Source organism: Carlito syrichta, unplaced genomic scaffold, assembly GCF_000164805.1.
Source record: "Carlito syrichta isolate Samal-C Ts95f unplaced genomic scaffold, Tarsius_syrichta-2.0.1 Scaffold314750, whole genome shotgun sequence".
NCBI classification, from domain to species: domain Eukaryota; kingdom Metazoa; phylum Chordata; class Mammalia; order Primates; family Tarsiidae; genus Carlito; species Carlito syrichta.
Window position 1 is genome coordinate 83,936 of NW_007258846.1, and position 22,713 is coordinate 106,648.

The following is a 22,713-nucleotide window of genomic DNA, read 5'->3' on the forward strand; positions in this document are numbered from 1 at the left end:
AAAAAAAAAAAAAAAAAAAATTACTTAAACATCCTGGGCTTCGGTGTCCTCATCTCTAAAATAGGAGGATAACTAAAACTTCCTCATCATTGGGTTGTTGGGAGAGTTCAATGAATTGATGTGACATTTTCTCTCCATCACCTCTGCTATCTTATTTAAGCCTTTCCACAGTCCACCCCAGTGTGAAAAGGAGAAAGAAAAAGATGGTCAAGTTAGTTAGTTTGCCTTGGGTCACCCTGCAGCTCAGGGTACTGCCTGGGGTCTGAGTTCAGGTCTCCTGAATGGTCCAAAGATACAAGTCAGTCCTCAGGGATAAGTGCCAGTGGTATTAGCAGGTGTGAGATTAAGGGCTAAAGGTTTCAGGCTACACTGTAAGGACTTCAGGAGGAGAAGGATTCAGGATGATCTTGAAAGATAGAGGATGAGCCGGGCTCGGTGGCTCAGCCTGTAATCCCACGCCTTTGAGAAGCTAAGGTGAGTGGATTGCCTGAGGCCGCGGGTTCGTGACCCACCTGGGCAACTTGGTGAGACCTCATCTTTACAATAAATCAAAATGAGCCGGGCGTGGTAGCACGCGCCTGTAGTTCCAGCTACTTGGAAGACTGAGGCGGAAGGATCGCTGGAGCCCAGCAAGTCGAGGCTGCGGTGGCCACCAGGAGTGGCCACTGCGCTCCAGTCTGGGCAACAGAGTGAGACTCCAACTCAAAAAAAAAAAGAAAGAAAGAAAGATAGAGGATGGATAACCTGAGCTGAGGAGTTCTAGACAAGCCTGGGCAACATGGGGAGACCCCTATCTCAAAAAAAAAAGAGAGAGAGAAAGAAAGAGAAGGAAAAGAGAGAAAGAATGAAAGAGAAGGAAGGAAGATGAAAGAAAGATGAAAAGAGAAGATAAAAGAAAGAAGGAAGGAAGGAAAGAAAGAAAGAGAAGAAGAAAAAGAATGGGTTGGGTCTGGACAAGCCTAGGGAGAGGTCAGAGCCAACATGGGGGCTGAAGTCAGGGAGACTAGCTGGAGAGGCTGCAGTGATGACATGAAATGCTTAAATCGGTGCCAGTCTGCAGCCTCTTGAGTCTGAAGCACCAGCAGGACACCTAGAAACCATCTAGTGCTGCATTCTAGCCTCTTAATCACTTGGCCACCTCAGCCACCAAAGCCCAGACTGCCTGGTTTCAAATATTCTCTCCTCCAGTTAACTCCCGATACTACACTGCCCTGTCCTGTTCAAGAATCTACAATAGCTCCCTACTGCCAAGTAGAGTGAGTCCAAATTCCCTACCTGCATCAAAGCTCTCATGCTCTGGCCTGGCCTCACCAATCCCAGCCCCAGCCCAGTCCCAGACCACCCCCTGCCCAAGCACAGTCAGGCTCACTTCTGCCTCCGAGACTCTGTTCACCTTGGCCCCTTCTCGAATGTCCTCACCTCCCCACATTCTACCCACTCTTCAAAGTCCACAGAGTCCAGCCAACTTCTGTGAAGTTCCCTACAGGGGACTCAATCACATCCTAGCTGCCAACCAGAACAACAATGAAGACCCCAACGGACGCTATGTGTGAGCACGTACTCTGGTCCAGGCACGTGCTGAGTTGTTTACATGTGAGAGTTCACTTAATCCTGACCACAACTCCAGGAAATAGGCATTGCCCCCACTTCTTATAGACAACGAAATTGAGGTTCAGAGGCTAGAGGACTTGCCAAAGGTCACGGGGCTGTTTCAGTGGCAAAGCCAAAGCCACTTACTCATCCCTAAGCCCGTAGTCTTAACCGGCAGGCTCTTCTGCCACTTCCCAGGGATGCCCTGCCCGTTGCAGTTCACGGGACAGTCTCATCTGGGACTGCGTGACAGCATGATGATGGGGGTTTTGGTTTGATTTACACTGTTGTGTTACTGCACATTGACTTGTCTTTCCACAGGGGCGAGCCTCAACCTCCCATCCAAGGCTGTGGACAATTCTAGCATTCCCTGCAAGCCTGTCCACACACTCATTTGTTGACTACTCGTTGTCTCAGTTCTGAGGTGCTTGGGCTTGTTTCTACAGGCCCCAGCGATGAGGGACACAAAGAGCTCAAACTTTGGGTCCAAACTCCAACTCTCTAATGATAGTTCCGTGGCAGGGGAAAGTCACTCACTAGTCAGAGTTCCTATTTCCTCATCTGTAAAACAGTTAGTAATTTAAACTTCACAGCGCCGCTGTGGAGATCAGTTGAGATACAAAGTATGTGAAGTGCCCTGTATAGCCCTGGCCCAGAGCCGAGCTCGTAAACTCTGATGTTTACAATCAGGGTAAGCGTTGGCACCCCTCTCATTTCACTCTCCACACTATGAGGTAGGTGCCATGGGATCCTTGTACTACAAGTGAGCACCTCTGTGGCTCAGAGAGGTGAACCTGCCCTGCTGGGGTCACACAGACGATGAGAAACAGCACAGGGCCGATGAGAGCAGCATAGCACAAGGCTTGCGTATCATTTGGCTAACATCCTGATACTCTGTACCAGGATGATATTCAAAATATCTAAGCACTCGTAAGGTACACGTGCTGCAAATCAGAACTGACACAGGCCAGGACATCACCCAGTTCCCCTATTGGGCTCTACTGCCTTCCCATTTTCACACCAGTTCCCTTCCTAGATCTTTCTCCAACTGGAGTTCCCTGGGGAGCATCACTGTGCCGTGTCCCTTCTCACATAATGTCAGGCACAGTGAGCCAAGTAATCAGTGGCTGCATCGAATTCCAACAGGGACTTCTAAGAAGCAACTTGGAGACAGACCTCAGGTGACAGCCAGGAGTCGAGAGAGGAATTCCAGATGCAGAGGAAGGATGGAGGCCAAAAGGGACAGGCAGGAGGTGACCAGAGAGCGCTCACCTGAAGATACCATAGGGAGCTTTCCCCACGTTGTTGTTGATGTCTTTTTCCTCAATCACTGCATCCTGGTAGAATTGGGGTTTGAACAGAAACTTCCAGGGACAGGCCATCTCTGTGACTTTGCAAAGTAGATCGCTTGTCTGGATTTAAACGTGGATGGTTCTTCACTGTGGGGCTGAGGAAGGGAATGCAGAGGTGAGGGAGGGTTGAAACTGGGCCTTCCCAGCATACTTAGCTCACTAAAGAATCAGTATGAGCCAGGAGCGGTGGCTCAAGCCTGTAATCCTAGCACTTTGGGAGGCTGAGGCAAGAGGATTGCCTCAGCCCGTGGGTTCGAGACCAGCCTGGGCAACATGGTCAGACTTCATCTCTACGAGAAATCAAAAAATCAGCTGGGCGTGGTAGCGCGTACCTGTAGTTTTGGCTACTTAGAAGACTGAGGCGGAAGGATCACCTGAGCCCGGCAGGTTGATGCTGGGGTGGCTGTGAGCGTGCCACTGCACTCCAGCCTGGGCACCAGAGTGAGGCTCCAACTCAAAAAAAAAAAAAAAAGAATCAATGTGGACACCAGCACCAGCATAAGTCCTGAACAACCACCTCATCAAGGTTTTGAAACCTCTGTTCCTTTTTGGGGGTTGGATTTGGGAAGCCTATGGACACAGACTTCTACAAAACCACATAACAATAGAAAAAACACTAGACTCTCAGCATTGCCACATAACACAGACAAACTATACACCCCTGAGCCTCCTCAGTGGGATATGCTGGCCTGCCTGACCCAGGTAAGTTTCATCACTGACCCCAGGGAAGGTGAGAAGAGCCAAGTGGTCACTGAAACAGGGATGCCTTTGCCTGACCCTGTATTAGCAATGACCATATTAGGTCTGTTGCTGGGGAAAGCACAGTTAGTGTGGGCGCCTTTAAGACTTTGCAATTGTTGTTTATCCAAAGACAGCGCTACTACTGGCTCCTTTTTTACTATTCAGGAAGGAAATATTTGTGGGGGAAAAAATGCACTCCACTCTCAATGTTTGAGATGATCTCCTTTGAAAAAGACAAAAGGAAGATCTAAGAAGTAGTCCGGGTGTGGCCTGGCCTTGCCTACAGCACACCTCTTCACTGGAAAAACTATCTTTAGAAGGCAGTATAGGCATGTGATCCACATAAGAAATTTAGAACCACACAGACCTGGGTTCAAATTCTAGCCCTACTAGTTACACGTTCTGGATCAAGTTATTTAACTGAAACTCATCTCTTTGTCCATAAAATGAATTTAATAATATCCATCATAGCATGATTTGTTGGGGGAGGTGCATATTCTAAGGACTGGATAAGACAGACCAACTCTACATTAAAAAAAAATTCTTAGCAGACACTCTCCCCCCTAATTCTTTCCAGAAAGTTTTCCCTTATAAAGTAGCAACCACAGCAAACATCTGCAGAAAAGAAATTTGAACAAGATTCCCTGTGTTCAAATGACCGAACCCCAGTTGGCATTTCTTTACCTAGACTTTCCATCAGCTTATCTCTGTAGGCATAAAATTCCCACATTTTTTTGAGCATTCCCAAACAGGAAGAAGCAAAATCTCTCAAAACAGCAGCTTCCCCAGAAATGAAGACTACTCACTTCACAGCTGGCCGCACCACCTCTGCAGGGTAGGGACACACAAACAGGGAAGAGACCTGTGCCTTGAGAGTTTCAGAACTGTCTGTAACTGCCCAGTCCCCTCACCAACGGCAGCTGAGAGATTTCAAACCAGCGATGCTGAGTTGTCTGGGTCCAGGACCTCAGCCTTCAACTCGCTTCGAAGTGATGATCACACTGGCAGCTAGCAAGTATTTATACCCAGCCTGTGCCATCCAGGGAGCAGTTTTTGCATAAAGGTTTCTTTTTTGTTGTTTCCAAAGGGAGTGTCCCCAGCTGGGTGTACAGTTAGCTAGTTTATGACTGGTACTTCTGGCTTGGGGGTGACTAGGCCCTGCTGTTACATCACTCTGAGTGGCACATCTTCAGGAAAGCCACCTCTTCCTGGTACCAGGTCCAAGACGTCAGCTCAGCAGCAGGGTGGCCCCCAAGATAAAGGAGTCACCTTCGAACCAGGCTTTAGTTGGCCAAGCAGCATTGCCTCACTTTCAGCATCTGGGGGATTTTCTCCTCGGCAGGGAGCTTTCTGGTTAATTCCTCCATCCTCTCACTTTACCAGTTTGCGGCAGGAGTCCAGGAGGCTGAGGAGCTCTGACAGCACGGAACGTGCTGGAAAATGCCCAGGTTACAGAAGGCCAGTGATGCTAGATGACACCATTATTCCACACAGGTCCCAGAAATAGTCAGCCTGAGGTTTCTGGAAGGGAAGGGGAGGAAGGCTGTTGGCACAGGGAGGCCACTTAGATGTTGTTGGTACTGACATCTCACCCCTGAGCACTACATCGGCTTTGGTAGGATGGCAGGTCAAATTATTTTCTACAGGGGAAAAATTCCTTTTCTTATACTGGAAATTATAATTTCTTATATGAAAAAAATTATAGTTTTTTGTAATTTCTTTTCTTAGAATGCCTCAAATACAGCATTCCTATATGGTATGCATTTTCCCCCTGTGGAAGTAAAATAAGAACTACATCAGAGAGGGGTTGAAAATAGAGGGGAAAATATCACTCTTGATCTCACCGTCTTAACACATCGCTGCCACCATACACTCATTTCCTTCCTGTCTTCCTCAAATTAAATTCAGCATTATAATGTATTAAATTTGTCAGAGATAAACTAACAGTCACAAAAAAGACATGAATAGGAGCTCAAAGATTGTGTTAAGTGAATGAATGAATGAAAAATAGAAGTAAGCTGGGCTGGGTGACTCAGCCTGTAATCTCAGCGCTTTGGGAGGCTGAGGTGAGTGGATTGCCTGAGCCCATGGGTTCGAGACCCACCTGGGCAACTTGGTGAGAACTCATCTCTACAATAAATCAAAAATTAACCGGGTGTAGTAGTGCACACCTGTAGTTCCAGCTTCCTTGGAAGGCTGAGACGGAAGGATTGCTGGAGCCCAGCAGGTCGAGGCTGTGGTGGCCGGGAGCAGCCACTGCACTCCAGTCTGGGCAACAGAGTGAGACTCCAACTCAAAAAGAAAAAAGAAAAAAAAAAGAAAAAGAAAAATAGAAGTAAACTGCAAGAAGTTTTTGTTTTTGTAAAGACGTGAGGTCTCCCTATGTTGCCCAAACTGGTCTCACTCATAGGTTTAAGTAATCCTTGGCCCTCAGCCTCCCAAAGTGCTAGGATTACAGACATGAATGACTGTGCTGGCCTGGAATGAGTTTTAACATATCAAAGCCACCCTTCTTTCAGGTCAGCAGAACAATACTAATCAAGGAAAGCCTTGGAGTCAGAGTCCCTGGCCTCAGGGAGTACAAAGTCTAGTAAAAGGAATAGGTGGTTACTTCACTCTTCACTGTGCATCTTCAGTAAACCCAGGTATAAGGTGATACTTGTAGTGATGGAGGGAGGACATGGTGCTGAAGCAACTGGATCTGCATTGCTCCGGGAAGGTCTGCAGGGCAGAGAACACGAAGGCACGGTTTTGAGGGATGATTAGGAGTTTGCCACACTCTAACCTCTATTCTCTGTCATCGCTTTCACATATTCTGGCTATACCTGCAACAAATACATACAGTAACTCATTTAACAGTCCCTAGAATCCCATCTACTTGGCATTAGAACACCTGGTTGATTTTGGTTCAGAAAAATGCAGTCATTCAGTTATTTGATCTGTCAAAAGTGTGACCAACGATCTTTGGTGCGTGGGCAGGGAAACCCCAGGATGTGTGTGAGTTACTCTCCGCTTGAGGCTGGTCCCTGGGCTCACTCTTTCAGATGCTCCCATCTCTGATGAAGGGGATTTCTCCCAAATGCAGTCCCTGAGGAGTGTCTCCATAGCCTCACTACTGTGTCGAGTGACCACAGCAGGGAGCCTCCCCTGGAGCGATCTCGCCTACCTGAAGTATGTGATGCACATGACTGCCCAGCTGTTTGTGCACTCATTGCCCTCTTGGGCGCTTCACCTTGTGGACAGCTGTGGAAACCATGGCATCTGGGGTATCAGGTGGATCTGCGGCATGAACTGAGTCAATGAATGAACAACATACTGAATGAATGAGGAGTGATGTCCATCAGAGGCCTCTGAAGTGCCTGGCACAGGGTGAGAGCTCAGCAACACTCATCTCCTGCCCCGCCCCTCCTTCTTGCATTCTGCTCACATCACTAGCCTGGGGCCAAGGTGCTACCTCCCCTCGGGTGCCCCTCTAAGACAGCAGTCGCCAACTCGCGGCCTGTGGCGGGGTTTGAGTTCGTGGTTACCATTTAACCCCAGCAGCAAGCTCTCAGGGCACAGTTGGAATTAGCCAGCCGGGGAGAAAACATAATTTCTCCTCAACCCTCACAAGTTTATAGTTGGGACAGATACTTGGAGCAAAAGATAGATTAGCAAGAGAAAAATAAGCACGTTTATTTTTATTTTGTTTTTGAGTTGGAGTCTCACTCTGTCGCCCAGACTGGGGTGCAGTGGCACGCTCCCGGCCACTGCAGCCTCGACCTGCTGGGCTCCGGCGATCCTTCTGCCGCAGCCTTCCAAGTAGCCAGAACTACAGGCGCATGCTACCATGCCCAGCTAGTTTTTGGTTTGTTGTAGAGATGAGGTCTCGCCAGGTTGCCCAGGTGGGTCTCGAACTCGCAGGCTCAGGCAATCCACTCACCTCGGCCTCCCAGAGTGCTGGGATTGCAGGCTGAGCCACTGAGCTTGGACAGCACGTTTCTTTTTTTTTTTTTTTTTTTGAGTTGGAGTCTCACTCTGTCACCCAGACTGGAGTGCAGTGGTCGCTCCCGGCCACCGCAGCCTCGACCTGCTGGGCTCCGGCGATCCTTCTGCCTCAGCCCTCCAAGTAGCTGGAACTACAGGCGCGCGCTAACACACCCGGCTAATTTTTTGATTTATTGTAGAGATGAGGTCTCACCAAGTTGCCCAGGTGGGTCTTGAACCCGTGGGCTCAGGCAATCCACTCACCTCAGCCTCCCAAAGGCGCAGGATTACAGGCTGAGCCACCGAGCCCGGCTGCCAGCACATTTCTTAACACGTGCAGTGCACATGGAAACTCAATGAAAGACAACTCCACGAAAAGGCTTAGCACTCTGTCTTGGAGAATATCTTCAATCAAAAACGACACATTTGGGAGAGTGAAGGACAAAGGCAAGCAGCTGTGGGCTCCCGGGGTGGGAAACAGTGGGAAGGTCAGCACGCAGGAGAAAGCTAAAGGAGCCATGTTTGTGCATAGACTCCCTAGTGCAGGGGTACCCGGCCCCTAGGGCCGCGACCTGTTAGGAACCGGGCCACACAGCAGGCGGTGAGTGGCGGGCAAGCAAGTGAAGCTTCGTCTGTAATTACAGCTACTCCCCATCTCTCGCATTACTGCCTGAGCTCCATTCGCTATCAGATCAGTGATGGCATTAGATTCTCATAGGAGCACAAACCCTATTGTGAACTTCACATGCAAGACATCTAAGTTGCACACTCCTTATAATAATTTAAAGCTGGATGATCTGGGGTGGAGCTGAGGCGGAGATGCTGGCTCCAGGGAGTGGCTACAAATACAGATTCACTTTAGCAGTGAGGTTTGACTGCACAGAGACCATAATAAATCAATTGCTTGCAGACTCATATTAAAATAGTAATTTCATAATAGCAATGATTTCATTATACATTACAATGTAATAATAATAGAAATAAAGCGCACAATACTTATAATGCGCTTGAATTATCCCAAAACTGTCCCCCCCCCAGTCTGTGGAAAATTGTCTTCCATGAAACCCATCCCTGATGCCAGAAAGGTTGGGGACCTCGGCCCTTGGGCTGTCTCTGAGGCCAAGAAAGTTCTCTTCTCTTCTCTTCTCTTCTCTTCTCTTCTCTTCTCTTCTCTTCTCTTCTCTTCTCTTCTCAGGGAAGGTCTTTGTCCCGGAGTTTTTCTGGTTTCCTGCGGGTGGGAAAGGTGGTTCAGATCACCATCTCAGCAGCCACTGGTTCACTAGAGCCTTCAGCTGGGAAGAATCAGGATGCCAAACAGCATGTCCTGGTGTGGCAGGTTCTGGTTTCCTTCAGTCCTGGAAAGGTCCTGGGTTCTAGTGACAGCTCCATGGCTGAGCAGCTGTGTGACCTTGGGAAAGCCACCTCTCTTCTCTGGGACCAATTTTTCACATGACAAATGGTGACAAAGATAAAAGTGAGCAAATAAGATATGCTTTGTGTTGATGATCATAAAGACAGCCAAGCAAGAATCATGGGTGCTGGCTGCAGGTCAGGGAGTGACAAGTCACCGTCCGTCAAAGAGCAAGAGATAGAATGACTCACTTGCTTCACCTGGGATGTGTCCTTCCTCTGACAGGTCAGTGGTCTCAGCAAGTACTGACTTTTGCACTCCCGATTCTCTCTCTCTCTCTCTCTTTGTAAGATTAAATTCATTTATTTTAATTTTTAATTGGAATAAAATGTACATAACATAAAAACCACCGGTTAACTATTTTAGAGTGCAAAAAGCAAATGGTTTTTAGAATAGTCACAATGTCGTGTAACCATCGCCACTCTCCCAATACTCTCTTAACTGTTGAGTAGGGAGAGGAGGGAAGTAAAAATAGTGATAAGGATTGTGATGACATAACGAGGTAGCAAGACTTATCACAGTCACACAGCAGATGACCTCTGAGCCAGAACAGACCGTGGCTTCTAACGCCACCCCACACAGCAGATGGCCTCTGAGCCAGAACAGACCGTGACTTCTAACGCCACCCCAGAGCTCTAGTCTGCAGGGCCCAGGGCTGGCCCCACACCAGAGGTAGTCATGGGTTTTCCTCTCTGAATCTCCTGTGGCTCCCTGGGCCCACCCTGCACTTTCCTCAACAGGCCGCATTCCTGGGCCTCTCCTGATGATGGACGCCGCAGGTGAATTCTGCTGGGGAGAAATCAAAGCACACCTTGATGGGTGGGTAGAGGACAGGTGGGCACCCCTGAGGCTGTTGTGGAGAAATGCCCACCTCCCTGCATTGCCAGGTTGTCTTGGACCCCACACTGTTAGCAATTTGCACAGGAATTTCTTATAACCTTATCATCCAGGATAGATTTTCCATCAAATAAATGCCGAGTTGTGAAGATGGCTCAGCTCCCTCTGGACCTCAGGAGTTAGTGACATTTAAGCCTTGTCTACAAAAAACAATGGTCGGAGCTAGCAGTTTACTGAGCAAGGCCCTTACGTGTGTCAACCATTTAATCCACACGATAGTCCTGTGAGGTGGCAACTATCATTCGCCCCACTTTATAGATGGGAAAATTGAGGTTTAATAAAGTTAAATGCCTTGTTCAAGATGCCTGTGGCAGGCTGAAAGCCCTGAGGTCCCAAGTGGCACCTGTTCTAGCATGTGCCTGACAAATACAACCAGACCCAGACTTTCTCTTTCTTACCTCAGTTAACCTGCCAGCAACCCTATGTGGTAGGCACCTATAGTAGTCCCACTTCACAAAGAAACTGATACACAGAAAGTTTGAGTAACGCTGGTCACTCAGGGTCACTCAGCTTGGAAGTGGCAAGGCTGAAGCTTGACCTGGGTCTGAGACCTGGACGGAGCCCAGAGGACACCCCTGCCTTGTGTGTGCATTGTCCGCGGGCCTGTTGCTGCGTGGGAGCACACCCAGGGGTAAAGAGGAGAAGCGACAGGCAGGGAGACTGAGGCCAAGGCAAGAGCAGAGGATTACCTGGTTGAATGTTCTCCCCTCAGTGCCAGCGTCTGGAGCCAGCTCTGTGCAAGGCCATGGAAGGAAGAGAGGATGAGGGCAAACCAAGTCCCTACTGTGTGCCCGCTCACAGAAGCCCCCTTGGAATTCCCCCCCAGTTCACTGAAGAAGCTACTGGCATCCCATTTTCAGAGGAGGGGTCTGCAGCTCAGAGAGGTGAAGTGATGTATCCGAGTCACCCAGGGAGCAAAGGGGCAGAGCGAGGATTTGACCCTAGAACTTTCAGACTTCAAACACCAGGTTCTTATGCCATGCATTTATGGGGTGCCTATTAGACAAGACACATTGGTGGGTAACAGCTGATCCCCAAGACACAGCCCTTGTCCTCACTCCCACAATATGCATGATGACAATGGAAGGAAGGCACCTGTCACTGTACCTGCAGCTCCACGCGGACAGGAGGACTATGCCTGTCACGCTTATCCCTGTATTCCCGTGGTACACAGTAGGTGTTCAAACATTGATTGCATGGAGGATTTACTATGTGCATGGCACATAGTGCATTTACTATGTGCATGGCACTTTGCTTAACCTGGTGACTACCTGCAAGGTAATTGTCATTGTCCTTTTGCACTGAGGCTCAGAGAGGGGCCCACTGACTCCAGGACCAGACAGCTGGAAATTCAGACCCGAGCTGAAGCCAGGGCACTATTCCCCTGTCCTCCCCTGGAGGCCAAGGAGGCGGAAATCCTTTAGGTGCAAGGGGCACTTAAAGAATAGAAAGATTTACACAGGACAGGAGGGACAGAAGAGGGTGTCTCGGGCCAGGGAAAGCCTCAGTCTCCATTGCTGCTAGCGGAGATCATTAATGTCTGTTCTCCTAAGTGGAGACTCCTTATCTCTCCGGGGGACTTGGGGAATTTCCCACCGGGGTCCAGGAAACTGTGGCTTATCACCTTTAGCACCTGGCATCCCAAATGGGAATAAAGAAAGCAGCAGGGCGGTGGGGTGTGGTTGTCACGGAGGGAGGTTGTGCCACCTGCCTTCAGGGTAGCCGGGATGATGTCAGAGCAGCCCCCCAGCTTAAGCCGGACCAGGCAGCCAGGCCACCTCAGTAAGCTCAGCAATGGTTTGGCAGGAGGGCTGGTGTTTCTGCAAGAACTGCAGCAACTGGGTTTCTCTTCACCTCTCTGCACACGTGGGGCTGAGAGGCCAGACTGGACTGTGTTCCTACCCCAACCCAGCAGGGTGAACTTGGCCAACTCCCTTACCCTATCCTCAGCCTCTGTTGCTTTAATTGCAAAACAGAACCAGTAGGAGCTTCTTTGTAGGGTTTTCCTGAGATTAAAATGAGATCTGTCTGCAAAGCACTAGGCATTCGGTTAATACTCATTCCCTTCCTAGCAGATGGGGAAACTGAGGCCCAACAGTATCTCTTTCCCAAGTCTCACAGCAGTTCATGCTGACCACTGTTTTGTCTCTCCCCTTCTCCCAGCCTCCCTTGTGCTCATGTAGGCCCCCTTGTCCTTCCTGAGGTTTTCTTTGGCCACCACATCAGCCCTCTGCTACCCTTGTCACTTGTGTGGTGACCCCTGCTACAACCACCTCGATGACTTAACTGCTTGTATATCTGCTCTCCCCCTCGGCAGTCTGCATACAGTAGGCACTCAGTAGATGTCCTCAGTAGATAAGGATGCTAAATGTAAGGTCCATATCTGGATGAACCTAGGACTCTTTGCAGTCAAATGATGGGTTTCCCAATGTGTGGTCCTTGTACCCACGACAATCCCAAGGGGATTAAGGGGACTTAGAGTGGCACCTGGAAATATATATATATATATATATTTAGAATTGGGGTCTCACTCTGTCACCCAGGCTGGAGTGCATGGCACAATTACAACTCACTGCAGCCTCAACCTCCTGGGCTCAGGTGATCCTTCTGCCTCAGCCTCCTGAGTAGCTGGGACTACAGGCATGCTCCACCCTGCTGGGCTATTTAAAAAATTTTTTTGTAGAGACAAGTTCTGGCTATGTTACCCAGACTGAGTATTTTTGTAGTTAAAGTATTTCTTGATGTGATTATTAACTGTGGCGATGGACTGAAAATGATAAAAATTTATTTTAGAAATATATGTAAGTTAAAAAAAGAGTCAATTTAAGGTGAAATATTTTTACAAATAATAGTACAGATATATGCAAGTGACAAGCATTGTAAGTGTGGGACATAGAAGTATTCTAGAGGACACGTGAGCTTGGCTCTTTCCCCACTTTTGCGTGTATGTACATGGCCCATGGCAAGTCGCACGCCCTGTGACAGCTTCACTCTGCTCCACTGTCAAAGGCAGGCATTGGGAAGAGGTTTTGCAAGGATCCTTCCAATTCTGACACGCTGATGTGAGGTCTCCAGACAAGCCCCGGCTCCATTCATCAATTGACCACTGGAGGGCGTGAGTCACACAAATTCCGGCAACTCAGGAGCCAAGATCTTCCCAGGTTTGTACCAACTTGAAAGACTTGGAGATGACCAAAGCGAAGGGATTTTTGCTGGAAATGCCCAGGTGGTCACTCCAGGGTGGTCAGGCCCAGGGTGGACCAGGAGAGCTGTGAGTTTCGCTTGCGGAATCCCTGGAGCATGACTCACGCTGACTGGCGTGGGCCTGGCACTTTAATGACCTTCCAGCTAGGAGTTTCCTTTAAGAGCTGGATTTCTTGCTAGTGCTCCCCAGAACATCCTCCCTTCCCTGCCCTCCCATGTTGCTTCCTGGGCGCCTGCCCTTCAAGGCTAAGAAATAATAAATGGAGTGGCCCCTGGGCTAGTATCAGGGTGTGATGGTTCAAGGGGCAAGGAGTATAGCTGGGAGGCACGGGGGATGTCGGTAGGGGAATGGGGAAGTGAAGTGGGGAGAGGCCGCAGCCACTCAGGGTGGTATAAGCCAGCCTCCACAACGCACAACTAGAGCTCAACCCCACCCAGGGACTCAAAAAATGGTGTAGAACCTGGGGCTTGAAGTGATCTCACCTGGGGGCCAGGAGCTGGACTATTTACCCAGCAATTCCAGGCATCGCTCATTGAGGCTACTCCCAGGGTGGGGATTTTTTTTTTTATTATTTTTTTTATGAGTTGGAGTCTCGCTCTGTCACCCAGACTGGAGTGCAGTGGCCGCTCCTGGCCACCCCAGCGTCGACCTGCTGGGCTCCGGCGATCCTTCCGCCTCAGCCTTCCAAGTAGCCGGAACAACAGGTGTGCGCTACCACACCTGGTTAATTTTTTGATATATTGTAGAGACAAGGTATCGCCAAGTTGCCTGGGCTGGTCCCAAACCCACAGGCTCAGGCAATCCACTTGTCTTGGCCTCCCAAAGTGCTGGGATTACAGGCTGAGCCACCAAGCCCAGGCAGGTTTCAGTCTTCTCATCTGTCATGAGAACTTAACATGGGGACTTGCTCATAGTTCCCACCTCCCTGTGCCTTGTGAGGATTCAGTGAGATCATGTGACATAGCATGTGTCCTGCAGGTAAGCTCGCCCATGTGCCTGTTTGCACAAGGAACTCCCTGCTTTGTCAGCTGCCAACCTCCCAGCGCCCGGCACATCCTAGAGCTGAAGAAGGAATGCCCAGCTGGCCACCGGGGGCTCTGTACCGATTATCTCATTTAGTCCCCACCACCACCCTGTGAGGTAAATTGTGTCAACCCCATTTTACAGATGACACAAGTTAGACTTAGAGACATTAAATACTTTTCCCAGGGTCACACAGCTAGTGAAGCTGCAGAGCCGTGATATTCAGGCCCATTTGAATCCAAAAACATCTGTGAGGAGCTTCTTGGGGATGCAGGGATGAGGGTTAAGTCAGCCCAAGTTCCTGTAGAAGACCATTTCCAAAGTTTACTATTTATTTATTTAAGAGACAGAGTCTTAAGCCAGGCACTGTGGCTCATGCCTGTAATCCCAGCTCTTTGGGAGGTGGAGGCAAAAGGATTGCTTGAGCTCAGGGGTTCAAGACCAGCCTGGGCAACATGGCGAGACCTTGTCTCTGCAATAAATCAAAAAATTAACTGGATGTGGTGGCACATGCCTGTGGTTCCAACTACTTGGAAGGATCACCTGAGCTCACCAGGTAAGGCTGCCAGTGGCTGTGAGTGTGCCACTGTACTCCAGACTGGGTGACAGAGTGAGACTCCAACTAAAAAAAAAAAAAAAGAGAGAGAGAGACAGGGTCTTGCTCTGTCGCTGGAGTGCAGTGGTGCAATCGCAGCCTTGAGTTCCTGGGCTAAAGCCATCCTTCTGCCTCCGCAGGAAAATAAGGGAAATAATCTGTGATCCTGGCAACAGTCTGGAGGAAGGACTGGCTGATGTAAGAATTCCCCCAGGAGCTCCTGGGAGTCTCCAAGAGGCCAGGTGGTAGGAGAATTGGGATGGGGGTTGGTGGAGGCTGATTTTCCTGTTTGAAAATCAGAACCTGGAGAAGTGTTCTCACTTCTCCAGGAGGTGACAGTTCCCAAGAGGAAGAAATGCTTTGTATCCTGCTGAGCTTGCGAGGGAAGTGCCCACACTGAAAGAGAGAACACTGGACTTCGGCATTGACACCTGTCTCCCCTGTCTCATCCTGGCCCCCACCTCAGAGCTCTCTCCTCACTCTTCAGGAGCTCCCCAGCAAGCCACACCTCTACACATGCTGTTCCCTCCACCTCGAATGTCCTTCCAGACAGCTGCCTGCTCCACCCTTCCCTGAGTAACTCTAGTTTTCCTCAGACTCTGCCTCACTTCCTTGTGCTGTCATCTTTAGAGGCTCCCCTGAGCACCATCCTCATGTTCCTTTGGGCTCCCCTCCCCCGACACCAACCCCACTGTTTTTACTTTATTTTATTTTTTGAGTCGGAGTCTTATTCTGTCACCCAGGCTGGAGTGCAGTGGCACAATCACGGCCACCGCAACCTTGACCTGCTGGACTCAGGTGATCCTTACACCTCAGCCTTCCAAGTAGCTGGAGCTTCAGGCATGCACCACCACGCCCAGCTCATTTTTTGATTTACTGTAGAGATGAGGTCTCGCCAAATTGCCCAGGCTGGTCTCAACCCCCTGTACTCAGGCAATTCCCTCGCCTTGGCCTCTCAAAGTGCTGGGGTGACAGAGTTAAGCCACCATCCCCAGCCCAACCCTACTGTTTTAATTGTGGGTTCACTCATCTGTCTCTTTGACTAGACACACGTTTCTCTAGGCCAATGCCATGTCTCATGTGTCTCTGTAGCACCAACATCATGCCTGCACAGAGTAGGTGCTCAATGGATTTTGTTTTATTAAGATAAAATTCACACACCATGACATTCCCCTTTTTGAGTGCAGTTCAGTGGCTTTTAGTATATTCACAAGACAGTGTGGTTATTACCACTGTTTAACTCCAGAACATTTTCATAACCCCTGTGAGGTTAGGGTGTGGAGGGATGAAGCACCGCCGAGGGTGTGCGCTGGTAACCAGAGATCCGAGTAATACAAAGATTTGCAACACAAAAAAAGGCAAAGGAAGAAAAGATTTAAGAAAAAGGTCATTTCCCATAGACAGGAAGAAGGTCAGCACTCCAAGATGAGTATGGCCTCGCGATCTCCTGAGACCCCATTTCAATCCCTTTTGTGGAGATGTTGCAATCAGGTAGTGACTGCTGGTGACTCTCTTGTTGACCACTAGCAAATGTCTTAGACACTCTGAGGGGTGGGAGTCCGGGTCAGCAGGCACCGAGTCACGGGATCTCACCATCCCCAGGAGTTTATTTTAAGATTACAGTAGGCCCATATGGGTCATGCTTGAGGGATCTGTGTTTCTGGAAAGACGAAGTCAGCAAAGTTAATTTTTACCTAAACAACGCATTCCTCCAGGGTACAGTTTTTACTTTCTCATTATTGTGTAAGGGTCGAGGAGCAAAACAAAATGGCTCCCCCTGCTCTGTCAGTCCCTTCATGCACTGTGGCAAGTTTAAGTACTTCATTTTTTTTTTATGGCTTAATTATATCTTGTTGTGTGGATATATCCCATTTTATGTATCCATTCATCAATTGATGGATTGTTTCTCATTTTTGGCTCTTTTGAATAATGCTGCCATGCATATTTGAGTACAGACTTTTGTGTGAACATATATTTTCATTTCTCTTGGGTATATACCTAGGAGTGGGATTGCTGAGTCATAGGGAAGCTTTATGTTCAAGTTTTGGTTTTCTTTTTTGTTTTTTTAGTTGGTGTCTCACTTTGTTGCCCAGGCTGGAGTGCAGTGGCACAATCACGGTTCAACCTCCTGGGTTCAAGCAGTCTTCTCATCTCAGGCTCCCAAGTAGTTGGAACTATAGGTACATGCCACCCCCACCCCGGCTAATTTTTTTATTTTTTATTTGTAAAAAAGAGGTCTCACTGTATTGCTTGGGCTAGTCTTGAACTCCTGGGCTCACGCAACCCTCCCACCGCGGCCACCCAAGGTGCTGGGATAACAGGCATGAACCACTGTGTCTGGCCAGTGTTCATTTTTTTTGAGGCACTGCCAGACCAAAATTTTCCAAAATGGCTGCACCATTTGACATCCCCATCAGTAGAGCATGAGGGCTCCTGTCCTCCACATTCCTGACCACACTGCTGTCAGTTCTCTTTCTTGTTGTTTCCTAGCATGCGTGAAGTGGTCAATTAGCTTTTGATGCATGAATGAGTGACAAGCCCATGGATGGATGGCTGGACACGCGGGAGTGGCGCCAGGCCCTGAGCTCTTGTTTTGGGAGGAGAGCCTGCTCCCCTGGGGCCTGCATCAAGTGATGACACAGCACCCTGCAAACTGCCCTGACCCTGCATTCAGACACCTGATCTGCCTTCCTCTGGGGAGGCCCTAAGCTCGCAGATGGCCTGAACTCCCCTAGGCCAGTGGAAGGCTCTGAAGGGAACCTTTTCTGGATGGTATAAGTTCTGTAACCCCTCAGTTTCAGTTTCCTTTTCTGTGAAATGCAAATCATAAGTCCTAGCTTGTGGAATTGTTATGGTCTGAGTAATGTTCGGCTGTTCCCCTCGATGCCAATAAATCAAAGGGGCAGGGAAGTGGCAGAAAGAAGTTTATTTCTGAGTTCGAATCCAGGGAGCAGAGCCAGAATCGAGGTCTTTCTAGGCTTTTACAGTTCACTTTTATAGTCCAGATTTGTTAGTACCTATACATTAGCCACATGAGCATTAGCAGAGCATTGTAAAGAACTTGAGTTTCAGCCACATTTATCGACAGTGACATCTTTTGGTAGAATTCCTGGTGCCAGGTATCAGAGGCATCTCATAGCTTTTATCAGTAGGGCCCAGCAGAAGCATTAATCAAGCTTACTGTAAAGGGCCTAAGACATCATGCATTATGCAAAAGTTATACAAATCACAAAGCTTATGATTATATTGATACAAAAGTTCTATAATTCACAAAGTTTATGATTACAATGATACAAGTTTTATGATTCACAAGGCTTATGATTACATGGATACTATATTATTCAAACTTATAGCCACTCAGAAAAAGGGAATAAAAGGAGATTGGCATCTTTCAGTTGATTGGGAGTAGACTACAGGAAAATCAAGGATTCCCTCAAGCTACTGGGAGTGTGTAGAAGATAAGGGGAAGCGCACCTTTTATTAGCTCTCAAGAATATTGTTAAGGAATGTACAGGAGTTTTACACATGCCCTTCTCTGGGAGCTGTGACAATATGGACAGACATAGAGGGTCTCTGTATCAGAATGAGAAGGAGAGAACACACAAGTTCCTTCACGGGGCATGGCACACTGCACAGACCCAATAAACCAGTAGACGGGTGTTTCCCTTTGCCAGCCTGTTTTCTCATCCAACGTGTGGAGAAATTTCACTCCACTAAAGTACTACTTGAAGGAGCTTGGGGTAGGTTTGGTGGAAAAGGTGGGCCACAGAGAAACTAGGCAAGAGTTTTTTACTACAGGAAGAATCACTGAGAGGGTGAGAGTCACAGGACAATCCCAGAAGATGGTCACGGGACTCTGGAGAGGACTTCCTCCCAGCCATTTGCAACCCCAAACACCACTCTTGCTCTGGGGAAGACCTGAGCCCCCTACTTAGGCCCTTCAACGGGAGTGGGAAGATGGGGGAGGACAGCCTCTGAGCAGTGCTGTTCTGAGCCCAAAGCAGTCCCTGGGCAGACCCCACAGAAGGGAGATTCAGATTCCAAGGCAAGTGAATTTTGTCTGTTGTGCCAACCTTTGCAGACAAATGATGGCTACTCAGAGCTTGCAGTGAGAAGGATTTGACGGATCTGTATTTTAAGGCTCAGTAGGAAAAGGTGGCCATGTCTGCAGGGCAGATAACACTGCCCCAATTCTAGACCAGTACAAGGTTGGCTCTTTGTTGGACAGTTTCCATGTCACCTAAATAATTGGCTACTTGGGGCAGTTTAAAGATTAGGAGGGAAAGAGAAAGAAATTCAAATAAATTGCTGAAATGCCTGAGGGGTGGGGGACCGTCATGGTGTCTCCCTGGAGGCTCTGCCTGTCCTCCAGGCCACACTGAGTATGGACCACCTATTATGGGGAACCTGGCTGAGAGGCCAGGGGTGCCTTGATCCAGGCCTGCAGCAGGGAGATTCTTTTCTCATCTATGTGACTAGATTTCCATATGTGTAACATGGGCACAGTGGGGTCGTGCCTCACAAGATTGCTGTTTAAGTTGCCAGATGACCTTGTGGATCTAGATGAAGAAGGGAAAGCAGGGAATATAAATATGCTGTCCATTTTGCCAGAGAGGGAAACTGAGGCACACAGAAGCACAAGCAGCGCTGTCATTGCAACATTGCCCCCGGCCCTCTTTTGTCTTTAATTCCATATTAACTGTTTTGTTTTTAATTCTTTTTTTCCTTTCCTTTTTTTTTTTTTTTTGGAGTTGAAGTCTCACTCCTTCGCCCAGGCTGGAGTGCCATGACACACTCACCTGCTGGGCTTAGGCGATCCTTCTTCCTCAGCCTTTCAAGTAGCCAAAACTACAGGTGCACGCTACTGCACCTAGCTGGTTTTTAATTTATTGTAGAGACGAGATCTCGCCAAGTTGCCCGGGCTGGTCTCGAACCTGCGGGCTCAGGCAATCCACTCGCCTCAGCCTCCCAAAGTGCTGGGATTACAGACTGAGCCACCGGGCCTGGCCCTTTTTCTTTTGGGTTGGGGTTTCACTCTATAACCCTGGCTGGAGTGCAGTGACATGCTCATGGCCACTGCAGCCCTGACCTGCTGGGCTCAGGTGATTCTTTCACCTCAGCCTTCCGAGTAGCTGGGACTACAGGCGTGCGCCACGAAGCCCAACTCATTTTTTGATTTATTGTAGAGACAGGATCTCACCAAGTTGCCCGGGCTGGTCTTGAACCACTGGGCTCAGGTAATCCTCTCACCTCAGCCTCCCAAAGTGCTGGGATTACGGGCATGAGCCATGTCTTTAATTCTTAACTCCTATTTGGAGGAACTCCTTCAGGCAGCATTGGCACATCTGCCCTGGCCCAGCCCATTTCTGAGGAGTCTTCTGGGCCTCTGTCTTCCTGCTGTGTATTATGTGACTCCTCCAGTTGATGGGACCAGGACGGGCATGTCACCTGGGGTTAGCCAATAACCTCAAAAGTGCCTGGTGGGGGATTGTACTGGAGACCGACAGATCAGGGGTTGATAGCAGGCCTTGCCCAGGTGGCCGCAGCCAGGTAGAGCTGAGGAAACCCAGCCCCTGGTCAGAACCGCCTTGAGGATCCCAAGCACTCCTGAGGCTGCATGCCTCCTGGCCACACGGGCCAGCCCCCCAGCTTCCTTATTGCCCAGAGTACTCTTCGATAACCTCTCCTTCCCCGAAGATTGTGTGCTGCACTTGTGCAGCTCCCAAACAGCCTGATCCAGGGACTATTGCTTTATTGAGGAAGTCTCCTACTTCGTGATAGAAAGGAAAGCCAACGGTTTTCAGGGATTAAGGAAGGAAAGCAGCTTGGACTGTGATAAGGGGTGACACTGGAAAGCACCTGACATTAGTTTTGTTGGGTTCTGAGGAAGCAGGAGCTTTGCCAGAATACTCATTGGAAAAATAAACTTTCACAGCCTTCTAATGACTTTAGCAAACGACCAGTTTTATGGTTCCCTGGGAAACTCATCTGTCCATGTTAGACATGGGCTTTCTCACCACAAAGTGAGAGAGGCACATCACCTGCATGAGGTCACAGGGCATTTACCGCCTACTCGAGGGCAACCCATTCTATTTGCCACCTACTAGACCTGCTGTCTGTCTAAATCCAACTTTCCTACTATAAGTCAGTGATAAATCCAATTGTCAGGAGGATAGTGGAGGATTCCCAGGGGAACTAACACCTGAGCAGGGTTCGGTTTTGCTTTTTAATTAGCACCGGCTCTTTTCTTTTGGTGTTCAATTCTATGAATTTTAACATTTGTGTCAACCCAAGTGACCGCCACCATACGCAGGATACAGAATGTTTTATTACCCCCCAAATCTCTCTTGCCGTTCTCTTGGTGGTCAGCCAACCCTAGCCCCTGGCAACTACTGATATATTCCCTGTCCTTACAGTTTGCCTTTTCAAGACTGTCCTTTAGGTGGAATTACATATGGGTGGAATTACATATGTGTAACATTTTTAGATTAACTTCTTTCACCTAGCACAATGCCTAAGAGAGTCACTCGTGTTGTTGGGTATTGGTGATTCACTCCATTTTATTGCTGAAGAGTACTCGGCTGTATGGATGAATCACAGTCAACTGTTCGCCCACTAAAGTCATTTGAATGACTTCCAGTTTTTGACAATTATGAGGAGAGCTGCTATAAACATTGGTGTGCAGGTTTTTATTTGCATACTTTTTTTTTTTGAGTTGGAGTCTCACTCTGTCACTCAGACTGGAGTGCAGTGGCCGCTCCCGGCCACCGCAGCCTCAACCTCCTGGGCTCCGTCGAGCCTTCCGCCTCAGCCTTCCAAGTAGCTGGAACTCCAGGCACGTGCTACCATGCCCGGCTATTTTTTTATTTATTGTAGAGATGAAGTCTCACCAAGTTGCCCAGGCTGGTCTTGAACCCATAGGCTCAGGCAATCCTCTCAACTCGACCTTCCAAAGTGCTGGGATTATAGGTGTGAGCCACCGTGCCCAGCCTGCATGAGTTTTATTTCTCTAGGTTAAACACTGAGGACTAGGATGGCTGGGTCTTGTGGTACATGTATGAGAAACTCTCAAACTGTTTTCAGAATGGCTGCACCGCATCACTTTTCTGCCAGCAATGTATGAGACTTCCCATTGCTCCACATACTAGTCAGGACTTGGTGTTGTCAGATTTTTGTTTATTTGTTTAACCATCCTAAAGGCGTGTAGTGGTATCTCATGATTTTGCATTTCCCTAATGCCTAATGGTTAAGCATCTTTGTATCTTCTTTTCATCTGTCAGTTTTTTTTTTTGGTGAAGTGTCTGTTCAAGTCTTTTGCTCATTTTTAAGTTTGTTATTGTTTTTCTTTAACTCTTGAGTTTTGTGGATTGTTTATATAGTCTAGGTACAAATCCTTTGTCAGATATGGGATTTGTAAATATTTTCTCCCAGTCTTTTCAATTTCTTAAGGTGTCTCCTGCCAAGTAGAAGTGTTCGCTTTTGACAAAGCACAACTTGTCAGTTTTGTTTTGTATGGATCATCAAACAGGGTTTTAAAGATCATATTCACTGGACTGACAAGGGAAGAAGGTGAGTTCTAGGTAGATGGAGCAGTACACAAGAAGGCAAAGGAGCCCGAAAACACAGAGTAGGCTGGAGAAATTCTAAGTACAGTTGATCCTTGAACAATGCAGGACTTAGGGGCACCAATCCTTCCTCACAGTCAAAAATCCATGTATAACTTTTGACTCCCAAAAACCTTAACCACTAACAGCCTCCTGTTGCACAAGTCTTGCAGATAATATAAACAGTTGATTAACACATATTTTGCATATTGTTATATACTGTATCCTTACAATAAAGTAATCTAAACTGGGTTCGGTGGTTCAGCCTGTAATCCCGCGCCTTGGGAGGCTGAGGTGAGTGGATTGCTTGAGCCCATGGGTTCGAGACC

At 48.4% G+C, this 22,713-nt stretch overlaps 1 protein-coding gene across 1 annotated transcript in view; it reads right to left on the reverse strand.

Annotated features, from left to right (window-relative positions):
- Nucleotides 1–4,600, reverse strand: part of NOS2 (nitric oxide synthase 2) — a 39,380-nt gene extending 34,780 nt beyond the window's left edge. Inside the window, exons 1-3 of the mRNA XM_008071829.1 lie at nucleotides 4,495–4,600; nucleotides 3,959–3,963; nucleotides 2,863–3,037 (exon numbers count right to left, since the gene is read on the reverse strand). Coding sequence (XP_008070020.1) covers nucleotides 2,863–2,972 — 110 coding nt within the window. The 5' untranslated portion in view covers nucleotides 2,973–3,037; nucleotides 3,959–3,963; nucleotides 4,495–4,600. The remainder of the gene's footprint in view (nucleotides 1–2,862; nucleotides 3,038–3,958; nucleotides 3,964–4,494) is intronic.
- Nucleotides 4,601–22,713: the final 18,113 nt, after the last annotated feature.